The 12,180-nt window shown below is 32.2% G+C and overlaps 1 protein-coding gene across 1 annotated transcript; it reads right to left on the bottom strand.

Moving 5' to 3' along the window:
• Positions 1-3,588: 3,588 nt before the first annotated feature.
• On the bottom strand, positions 3,589-11,744 carry LOC132717836 (uncharacterized). Its single transcript, XM_060701411.1, has 6 exons — positions 11,537-11,744; positions 5,937-6,053; positions 5,422-5,500; positions 4,932-5,099; positions 4,332-4,426; positions 3,589-3,718 (listed from the first exon to the last, which is right to left on the bottom strand). The coding sequence occupies exons 1-6, from the start codon at positions 11,687-11,689 to the stop codon at positions 3,698-3,700; spliced, it is 633 nt and encodes a 210-aa protein (XP_060557394.1). The 5' UTR covers positions 11,690-11,744; the 3' UTR covers positions 3,589-3,697.
• Positions 11,745-12,180: the final 436 nt, after the last annotated feature.

Raw genomic sequence — 12,180 nt, 5'->3', positions numbered from 1 at the left:
TGATCTGACGCCATTGATTGACTAAATCAGCTTTAACCCATACCCTGCTTGAAGTTAAAGTGTTAAGCTTTTACCAACAGCATAGAGCCAGGCCATCCTGCACATTTACACAGTTTTACCAGGGTCTATACTATTGGTAGCTCAATTTTCATACCACAATCCCTTAAAATTTGAAATGGTCTGTTCAAATTCAAACCTGGACAAGTCCATTATGCAAATTTAGTAGATTAAGGGTAAAGCAGCAATCAATATAGAGTCTGGTTAAACTGCATTGATGTAAAGGTTGTGGTGGCTCTATACTGATACAGTTGGCAAATCATTATCACCTTTGGCATGCTAAATGTTAAAGGAACATTATGCCTCAGAATTATTTTTATAGATTCTTTAGAAATGTCAATTCTTTTTGTTCAATAATGCTTTAATGGTGGATTTAGAACATTTAAGATGTTAAACAACTGGAGAAAGTAGGGCTGAATGTGCAGGATTGTGTCACATAGGTAGCCAAAATATAAACTAAGTAGTATTTTGACCACCATACAATTACTAAATCACTATAATTATACCAATTATCAAGAGAACAAAAGCAGCAAAAACATTCATGTGTATGGCAAACTAGTATTTTTCAGAAACTGTAATAAGATATACCAAAAATAAAGTATTAAAGAAATTGAATTTATAGCGTTTCTGAGGCATAATGGGCCTTTAAGAGAGTCATAGATGTTCTGTATATTTATATGTGTTCTTAAAAGTATGATTTATAAATGTGTGTATCTCTATTAGATAGATTGTTTATTTTAAAGTATTTGAATACACACTGAAAAATGCTACCTGTAAATGAAATTTTAAGTATTATTAAGTGAATTTATACTGTTAATTGAGATATAATTACTCTGCACCAAAGTTTTTTAATGTTCCTTTATGAATGCATTTTATTGACTGTTGTGTAATATTTGATAATTGTGATTGCATAAAAACATATGGCAATCATATGATTGTCATGTGACCGTCACATGGTATGTTTGAGCTGGTTTGATTACCTGTTCTTGGAAGAGAAGAAATAGAACAGAAAATATGGATTTATAAAAAAAAATGAGATAACTTCAGACTATACTGTATAGTTTAATAGTTATGTTAAACTTTTCTTGTTCATGTATTTTATTAAAACTTTTTTGTGAGTAGTAGAAAAAATAAAAAGAAATTTGTATTATATTTCTTAAGCACAAATGTTTACTGTTATATTTGCAACTCTGTTATTTTATTTAGTTAAATATTTATTATATGAGATAAGGCTTCCAAATTGGTAGGAGTTCTAATTATTATAATAATTACATTGTAGTAGCTGAGGAAAAGATGAGCTCTTGAGATGGGTCAATCTGTGTAGGACATTATTTATAACAAACTTTGTGTTCCCTGATTTTAAAATGACTCACCTCCAGATAAGCTGAAAAATTCTCAAAAAACAAACATGACAAAAAATAAACAAAAAGCAACAGCTTTAGTATATGTAATAGACTAATTGTAAAAATACTCAAGGCACATTATGGAAGTCAAAATATCACTTTGTTTTTGTTTTGCTACTTTCATTACAAATTATTAAATGACAATTTAAAGTTTGGCTTTTTTGCATATTTGGACATAAATATAAGTGATTGAGAGCATAAAATACTTGATTTTTACAAAAGGGCAAATGAAACCGTGTATGACAAAAACCCAAAATAATTGGGGGTTTTCCCAACCCGCATATTTCCCAAACCCGCCTGCGTTTTCCGCTCGTCCCGATCCCGGATCCCTGCTGTTCGCTACAGTTTTTTTCTACTTGTTATAGGGTTGGTAAGCGAAAAACTGTATTTCCCGATCAAACTGGGGAAGCGCAGGCTGGGCTGGGACCCCTTTCTGGTTGCAAAAACCCTTATGTTTTGGGTTTTTTCATGACGGGGTCATAAAAGTTTTTAATCAGGGGCAAAATCCCTTTTAAAAATAAAAAGGGCCCCGCTCTGGAGGGTTTTTGGGTGCTTACATATGTAATCATTTTAAATTATTATCCCCCCCGATCCTCCCCAAAAGTTGACCCAGTCACCTTTTTTAAAAACAAAAATGTGCAATTTTAGTCATTTTTTTTTAAAAATAAGGGAAAATATTTGAAAAAAAAAGGGTCAGTTTTGTTTTCCTGAAGGAAAATATTCAACAGCATGTACTCTTTATGCAATTAGTAAATAAATATTTAGAGTACAGTGAATTCAAAGTGTTGCAGTATCAACACATGGATGTTCCTTTTTCCCACTTTTGTGATCTTTTTTTTACCATTGTGAAAAATGTTTTAATTGGTGAGTTGGTCTCCCTTTATATTAGGAAAAAAAAATAAAAAAGTGATTTTTATCATATGTTTTTTTTCTTGTAATATTCAACAGAATATCACCATTGCTGATAAAACAGAATATCACCATTGCTGATAAAACTGTCTTTGTGAGTTATGCTGAGCAAATATGTTTTAAAGCTCAATTAATCATACTCTCTTGCGCATTGGTCGAATGTTTCACCATCGCTCACTTTCTACTGAGTGTACAATGGTCAACCTGTCAATGTCCATGCCGCTGACCTAGAATTTCATGTACCTTATCTTTGTGTTTCAAGATCTCCAGATGTTTCCTGCCATCATATGGAAGGAAGGCTAGTGCTGGTATATTGCCTAATTGTGCTTTCGTTTATTAGATTACTTGTTTTTGTTCGATTGTGTTAGGCTATAAGTTTAATGAAAAACTTCTAATCCTTCCTGGAACAAACCAAAACTAAGCAATCAGTGTAGAAGTTCTTACTCATGGAAACAAGTGATTCTTGCGCTTGTACTTGCATAACAGTAACGGTTTGTGCTAATAGGCGAGTTTTCAGAATTATTCCTAAAATTCATACCAGTCCTACTTTCTCCCTTTAAAAATTTGCAATCAAATCTGCCGAATCCATGATTTTTAGCAACTTTAGATATGCAACTTTTTCATTGGGAGGAATCTTTTTTCTCCCACACTAGTTAACTTGTAAAAAATCATAAAATATTCATTACATTTCATGCTGAAAAAACAACAACAAGGAACTTGATTGGTATATAACTGTTCTTGAGGAAAAATTGCATTAGGCAAGGACATGCTAGCAAAACAAAATTTTTGCTTAATTTGAATTTGATTAATCTGATAACTTAGCACAAATATTTCCTTTTGTTAAAAGATGATGTGTCGCATGCAACAACCAGATTGGTTTTCATAAAGATCAAGGTCATGCTTTTTGGGAAGATGTCAAAATTTTGTGTAATTTTGAATGTTACAGCCATCACTTGTTTATTTAATGATAGCTGATTCACTTTGTCGCTAACAGTGTTTGTTTGATAATGCGATATATTGCTAGTTTGGCTTTTGCGGGTCCATTGCAAGAAAGACTTCCCAACAATTATGCAATAAATTATGCATGAGCCAAGATGTCAAGGATATCAGCAAAAATCAAATTTTGTATCGTCAAGTCGTCGGATGGCTTTTTCCGTTAGTATACTATTTAGACTTTTTGGCAAATCAAATGTACCCTTAAACACTTTAAACAAAGACGTAACAATTTAATGGCTTTAATCATTAGTTCATTGTTTTGATAGGTAAAAGCACTATTTCAACACATGTGTTATGAAACTATTAATAAAGAACTGTTTCCTGTCTATGTTCTAACCGACTGTTTGACTAGCCTGAAAATTATAAAATGAAACATAATACAAATTTCTATAATTCTTTGTTTTTTCGTCAATTGAATATCTTCTAGCACTGAACTATTAACTGTAAGCTGTGTGTACGTCCTGCTTACTTATGCTTACGAACAACCTTTTTTAGACAGACTTTTAAAAGAACGCTGACATGCGATCGGAAATTGTCGTTTTAATTAGAAAGGTTACAGTATACTGTACATTGTAATTATTTTCAAGGACTTTACTTTTAGCTTTGTAATATAAAAATATTTATATTATCATGGAGTTTTTTTTTCTGTTGTTCGAGACATAAATTTGTTTCTACGTTTCATACTATCTCAAAATATCATATATATTAGCTGATACCGAATGTAATTAGCCTTTGTCACCAGTATAGAGCTAGGCCAGCCTTCACTCCGTGCACAGTGGTGCAATGAACAAGGTTCTTTACTGTTGGTAGCTCAGTTATTTGAAAAATAGATACTGAAATCCCTTAATTATCAAATGGAATGTTCCAAATTCAAAACAGAGCAAATTCAGCACGTTAAGGATGCCGAACATGTTCATAACAAGTGCCATACTATCGGTAGTTATCTGTATATATATATATACATACATGTTTACAACTGTCTGGTGTGGTAAATACGTCATTACTGCTAAGGTGTCCCTGTTTCATGTTGGCAAACTGGTATGCGTAGAGCAGTTTGGCCGCTGAAATATTCATACAAATAAACTACTTCAATAAATCTGATAAAAGTTGTTAAGATTGTTATTATTGTAAATATTATGTAAGACAGATAAAACATGACAAAGGATCAATTTCCTAGCAGCTACAATGACTCATCTATTTCAAATATAATGCCGTTCATGCAACTGAAAACATTCTTTATTTCCAACCTTACAAAATGAAACCAATGGATTTCCAGCATTTGCTCCACGTGATGTTCCAACAGAACTCACTATTGAAAGTTTGCCTCGTTTTCATTTCTCGAGTCTTTAAACGTTCATATTGAACTAAATTTGGTCTAGCTTTCATTTTAATCGTTTTTAAAGTCCATTTTAGTGATTGTGGTACTTTTAAACACACAAAAATACATAATTAATAAAGATGGTGGATAGTTAAACTGACTTATACCTACTAGAATTAATAATGGTTGCTGTAAATAAATATTTATATTCCAAAGTTCTATTTAAATAGAATGATTGAAATAGTCACCGTTGTCTGGGGTAGGGCCGTATATTTGTAGCGACACAGGCTCACAGGAACCGTCGACAAAATGTATATTCATCCATAAACTACCTAGATATGGTCCTTCCCATGACGTCACGGGCACCGTGTGCGCCCCAGATCCAATGGTGTACTGTTGGAGCATGCTAAAATTCGCTAAAAACATCGAAAACATCTGTATGTTGTACTTCAAAAGTACTGGTATTCCTAAGACTTCACAATTATGGAGACCTTCACATTTATGGCGACTACTAATAAAATCTGATATAATTGTGCAAGGCACTGATTTACAAATACTGAGGCCAAGGCTAGAGAACATCTTTATCAATTAAAAACGCTAATATTTCATTTTTTAATCATAATTACATGAAAAATATCTTTAACTTTCCAACTTGCAAGTGACTCTTTAAAAATTATGAATTAAAAAACAAAACAACAACAATTATATTCATGTATAGAAGAGAATATTGCTAGTTACCTGCCACACATGGAACAATCATCAGTTCATTGAGTGGCTCCACTATACAGCCAGATGACGTCACAGTATATCGCTTTGACTGAAATAAAATGTACACCAAAAACCCAAAACTACAGTCATGAATGGAATGTGATAAACAAATAAAACTATATGAATGTAAAATAGAAAATTCAGATGATTCGCACTTCAGTTTTAAGTACGGTAAGTACTATATATATACGTACTCCTTCAATCGTAACTACTCGGCTTCGTATTGAGTTGAATTCAGAGCGAGGTCGCCCGAGGTATTCCGAATGTCACAGCATCCAGAAAGTCCAAATTTTAATATACAACCAGTTTACTGGGGTACTAAGCTGACAATTTTACAGGCATCTATCTATATATCAAGACTTTTCAGTTTCATGGCTACTTCTTTGCAGAAGTTTTCCTTTAAGTTTGGTAATTATATTGTCTTTGTTTTATTGACATAGATCAGCGTAAAATATCATTACAAATAATACAATTGATATGTTTACATGTTTAAAGTCCTTGTACTCGGTGTATTCAGATCGTTGACCAGTACTGGTGTCGAGTATGTGTCCAGTGATCCTCTCCATTTTGGCATCTGCGTCATATTCTATAGTCGAATATATCTGAATAGTAAAAAAAATGCAAGTTAATAATGCGTTTATTGCAACATAAAAAGTCAGATTTTTTATGCAGGCGTCACACTGTCCCGAAATTGACACCAGATGGGCATACGAATATGAATTTTTTAATTTCGTGCGAAGATAGCCCCGAAATTGGTCGACAGTGTCTCAACAGCCGAAACAAGTACGATTCCTACAGAATGTCACGCGATCGCATCCGAGCCACTCACGATTCCTACCAAAGGTCACGCGATCGCATCCGATACACACACGAAGTCACCTCAAAGATGCAATTTTGTACAAAGTAGTTTACCAGCAGGACATGCGAAGGTCATAGGATAGGTACCCGACGTCGTATTTTGAGTACGATGCCTTCGTACGTAGTTACGAAGGCGTCAAGTGACCTTCACCTCCACACGGCCAACCGCGGCAAATTTCGCAGATAGTATTTGGAGCTTATTAAGGTAGACCATGGGTAATGGGCACCATAAGGAACTGAAAAAAATTGAAAAATTTGGGCAGTTATATTTTTTTTAAAGGCCCCACCCTTTTATGCAAAATTTTAAAATTTAAATTTTTCCCGGTTTTGGTTTTATGAGTTTTTGGGAAATTTTAATTTTCTGAACTAAGACTTTCCCCCATTAGAAAGGGTTAAATTTTCAGAAATGAAAAAACTGAAAAAAATCTGAATATCTTTTCATTATAAAAAATGTTTTTCGGGTTGCCTATTTTTTAAGAAAAAAAATTTAACAACATTTCAGGGAAAACACAAAAACAACCCCAAAATTTTTTTTCCTAAACAAAATGTTTTTTTTAATTTACTTATAAAAATTTTTCCCTACCCCCACCCATTTTTTAAATTTTAATTTTTAAAAAAAATTTCCCCTACAAAATTTGCCTTTTTTTCAAAAAAAAACCCCCAAAAAAAAATTTTAATTTTTTCAAAAAATTTTTTGGGTCTTTTTCCAAATTTTTCCCTTTAAAATTTTCTCAAATATATTATTTTTGATCATGCAAAATTATAATTTTTTTTACCGGGGAGTTTTTATTTTATCAACTTTGAAAATATTTTGGTTTATCATTTTTGCTAAAAATTTTTGGAAATTTTTTTTAAGCAAAAAAAAATCCCTAAAAAAATTTTATTTTAATTTAAAACAAATTTTTTCTTCCATAAGGGACAAGAGAAAACATAAAAAATTTGTTTAAAAAGAAAAAAAAGAAAAAAAAAAATTGCCCCTTTTTGGGGAAATTAAAAACCCAACGCCCTAAATTTTTTCAATGTATTTAAAAAAGCAAAATTTTTAAGCCCAAAATTTGAATACTTTAAAAAGTGGGGAAATGCTTTAAACCCCATGGTCACCTTTAAACTACTTTAAAAATTTAATTTTTGGCTCTTAATTAAAAAACAAAAAAAAATTTTTCTTTTTTCACACAAAATCTATGAAAAAAATGATGACTTTAATTTTGGAAAAAGTTTTTTTTAAAATAACTTTAAAGAAAGGAACGTACCGGCAATGCCAAAATTTTTAGGGTTTTGAAATTATGATCTAAATTTTAAATTAGATTCCCCTTAGAGCTTTTAGCAAAGTGAAAGGTTTTTTAACAAGCAAAAAATTTTCTTTAAATTTAGAAAAGCTATTCAACCCAAACAAAAACAAACCGCTTTTAAAAATTTAAAATGGTAGATTTTAAAAAAAAATTTAAAAATCGTAATTTTGGATTTAATTTAAAAATTTCCAGTATGATTAAAAAATGATTTTTAATGGAATGTTTTTTCCCCAAAACTTCGCAAGATTTTTGGGGTTATTTTTCCCCTTTTTAACTAAAATTATTAAAGGGTTTTTAACCCAAAAAAAAGGTTTTTGGACTCTATTTGTTTTGCGACATTTTTGTTCCGGCCCCCCCTTTTTGGTTTTTTTCTCGTCTACGGAAAGGGATTTTCTTTTTGTCATAGTTTTATTTTTTTAAATTTAAATTTAAATTCTTTTATTGTTTTTTTTGTTTCCCTTGTCGAAAAAACTTTTATTTCGTTTTATTATCATTTAATGATAAGCCATCCGCCCCTTTTCCCCCTTGGCCCGTAAAATTTTTCGGGGGCCCTTTTTGTGAAACTTGTTCTTTTTTTGTTTGGGTTGTGGGGGGGTTGCTTTTTAAATTTAAACCCGCTGCCTTTCCTTGTTGATCTTGTTTATTATATTTAATAAAACCAAAACCACCCAAAGTGGCCTTGGGCCTCTTTTATTTTTTCAAATTTGTGTTTTTTAAAAAAGCAATTTTTTGGTTTTTTTTCTTTTGTTATTTCTTTCATCAAAGCAGTAATTCTACAAAGAAATAAATAAAAATTTAATTGTAAATTTAAATTTTTTTAAATTTTTGGAAGCTTTTGATATTTGTAGAAAATTTCAAGAAGGGGACGGGAATGAGGAAGTGGTCACCCCGTAAAATTATGCCACCATGAGAAAATTTTACCTTTACCCATTTAAAAAATTGTTTTTCTTGGGCCTCTTTCGGTTCCTTCTCCACCCCGTTTACTCACAAGGGATTTGAAAAAATTCCCCCGGGGTTTAAAAAATTTTTTGTGACAATTTCCCCCGTTCCCCCCGTTGTGAGAAACCCCATTTATGACGGGGTACACGAAAAACCCAAAGGTTTTTTGTAATTTTAAAAGATTAAGACTTTTTTAAAGGGTAAAAAATTTTTGGGAATGTTTTTTATTAGCGGATTTGTTTTTCCGAGTTAAAACAGGGTAAAGATTACCCTTTTGTTGGGGGAACCCCTTTTGATGGAAATTTCCGTGCACGCAGTCACCCCCGGGGTACTGGACAACTGGAACAATTTTCCTTGGACCTTTTTAACATTGAAAAACGTCGATTCTGGTGACGTTTGTGCATTCAAATTAAAAACAATCCCCACAACCCTTCAGGTTTAAAATTTTTTATCTGAAAAGTTTTCAAAAAAAACGAAGTTTATACCTTTTTTGTTTTGGGATCCTCTTTTTGGGGGAGCCACCAAAACCCTTTTCTTTGTGAGCAAGACAAGCGAAAGTGTCGGGTTTTAATAATTATGTAATTCAAATAGAAAGGAATACAATTTTCAATCTACCAAAAGAAAATAAAAACGTTTTTTTTACAATAGTTTTTTTTTGAAATTAGTTTTTTCCTTTTTCTTTTTTTTGAAAATTATTCTTCATTTTACAAGTCTTCAGTTTAAACAGAAAACAAATTTCAGGGGTTTTTTAAATCAGGTTTTTTTTATTTCTTTAATCTTTTAGTGTGGCACGAGGAAAAAAATGGGGGGGGTTTTTTAAAAATGAATATTTCAAAAAAAATTTCAAAAATTTTGTTTTTTTCACAAATACATGTTTTTTATTCGAGCTGAAGACGGGACCAATTTTTTGAAAAAACAAGAACAAATCAGGGGTTTAAGTTGACAATTTCCCCTTTGAATGGTGCTTTTTCCGATTTTGGACCAGATAAAATTAAAATTTTTTTTTTGGATTTATTAGATCCCCAAATGAAAGGAAATTTTAAAGGGTCAATTGAAATAAAAAAATATAAATTTGAAGGTCTTGTCTAAAGGGCTTTTGTTTTCCAAATATTAATTTTAATTTTCCATTTTTACTTATAAAGAATTTTTAGGGGGACCAAATGAAAAAAAGAGTTTTGGATTTCAAAGAAAATTTCATTCAGGGTAAAAAGGTAAAAAGATACAAAACCATTTTTTGAAGGTTTTGGCCCCAAAGGGGGTTTTTAAAAATATAGAAAATTTTCCGAAATACAAAAAAGGAAGTTATGCCCAAATTTTTTTTAAATTTTTTTGGAAAAACCAAATTTGACCTTAAAGGGTTAATTTTTTCATTTAAAAAAGGGGGTTAAGGGGTAAAAGAATATAAATAGTTGAAAAAAAATTTTGCCCAAAGTTTGTTTGGTTTAAAAAACCAAAAAAATCCCCAAACATTAGGGAAAAATTTAAATTTTTTTTGGAAAAAAATTTGACCTTCAAGGAAAGGGGGCCCAAACAGGGGTAAAGGAAAAAAAAATCCCCGGGCCGTGGGAAAAGGTTTTGTCAAAAGGGATTTGTTTCAAATATGAATCAAATCCCTTTTAAAACCTAATAAGGAAAGTTAGGGCCAATTTTTAAATTTTTCCCGGACAGATTAGGGACTGACAGAGGGACATTTTAAAACTAATTTTGCCCTTTTGGGGGGTTATCCCACAACGACTTGCAAAGAAATCTGCGTGAAAAAAAATTTTTAATTGCTGGGAAGGAAAAATTTATATTTCCCCCAAAATCTGAATTACATTTTAAAACCAAATACAAAAAATTTGCGTTTGTTTTCTCAAAAGGGGTTATTTTTGCCACAACGGGTTTTAAAGAAAAAAAGGGGTTATTTTCCGTTTCTATGAAGATTTTTCAGAAAATTAATTTTAGGGCCTAAAGACTTGGGGGGCTTTCTTTTTTAAAAGGTTAGTTGCCCCCAAAACGAAAAACCAAAATTTCGACGTTTTTCAATTTTTTAAATTGGGCCCTAAAGAGAATTGTCCCCAAAATTTTTCCTTTGTTTACCCCCGAGTGACGGGCGTCGCACGGAAATTTCCATCAAAAGTCGCCCCAACGGGCCAAAATTTTTACTTTGTCCCATACTCAGAAAAACACATCGCTAGCTAACTGCATTCCGATATTTTTACATAAATGTCTGTAATCTTCAAAAATTATAAAAAAAAAACTCACCTTGTTTATCGTGTCACACGTCAAAGATGGGTGCTCACAACGAGGAACGGAAGTTGCTCACAACATTTTTACCGATGGACATTTTTTACTCGTTGTGAGTTAAACGGTAATCGCTATTGACCCACCATTAGCGGTAGGTACATTACCCGAATTTGAACATTTCCTTATTCGTGTGTCCATCTGATGCCAAATTCGGGACAGTGTGACGCCTACATTAAGCACGCACTTTATTTTGTTCAACATTTTCTTATTCGTGTTATTTTCATACTCCTAAATATTCTAGAATTTTTCATTGTTAAACATAAAGCAAAAGGAGCACTTCGTAGCAAAATCCATGTTTTAAAATCCTATCCATAACCCATAACCCTCTGAACCTAATTTTAACCCATAACACTAACCCTTAACCATACCCAAGAAGTAATCGGTGTGATTTTAAATAGTGAAGAAATGATATTTGGTAAAATCATTATGTTAAAAATATCGAGTCTAGACGAGCAAAAAATACTGCCTTTTGTTTGCTGTGTTATACTGTCAAGGTTTTTGAGTGTGTCTGTGCACGGTGGGTAGGAGTTTAAATAGATGCAATGCATCTGTACTCGACCTGTGCTATTCGTCTATGAATTCTGGAAACAATATTCAAAGCGCTTTGGTAGGGAGGATGAGAAAACCATTAAGACAACATGTGTATAAAAATAAGTTCTTTATATTCAATTGCATACAAAAAATCATTATCTGACAAAGAAACATGTACTTACATCTTCAATGAAAGGATCTGTTGCTCCAGTCGGCAATGTCGCCTGCAAGCGCATCATTAATGCTGAGAACTTCCGGCTAACACAGCATGGCGTCAGAGCGCATACGCAACACAATGCAGCAGCAGCAACAAAACTCAGCAAAACTAGCTTCATAACTGTGTAAGTGACACCTTCAAAAATGATTAATAATTATGTGGTTAATTGATAAGAGGTTTATAAAAGAACAAGGTTACTAAGTCTTGACCCCAAGATAACAATGACATGAAAGATATCAAACAAAAAATAGTTCAAAGTTCCGTTTACATGCAATACTTTCTCTTCCTTATGAAACTTATTTTAAGAACACGCATGTCATAATGACACTGTTTATATATGTATAACATTGTTTTTGGCATGTACTATTTCATAACTAAGACAGTTTTATGATCATATATTTCATAAACAGGGGTCACCCGATCGTAGATGAATAAAAATAACATGTGTTCGTTGGACGAAGAGAAGCAGGCGAGAATATTCGATTAGTGTTTATGTAAGTTAAGTAGTTTAAAAACTTACGATATCTTACTTACGAAAAGTTGTCAATGAGCTCTACTCAAACAGTGAACATTACAACGCTCTACTCAAACAGTGAACATTACAAGGCT

This window comes from Ruditapes philippinarum, unplaced genomic scaffold (assembly GCF_026571515.1).
Source record: "Ruditapes philippinarum isolate M1 unplaced genomic scaffold, ASM2657151v2 ctg342_1_1_1_1, whole genome shotgun sequence".
Classification (NCBI taxonomy): Eukaryota; Metazoa; Mollusca; class Bivalvia; order Venerida; family Veneridae; genus Ruditapes; species Ruditapes philippinarum.
This window is presented reverse-complemented; position numbering and strand designations above follow the sequence as displayed.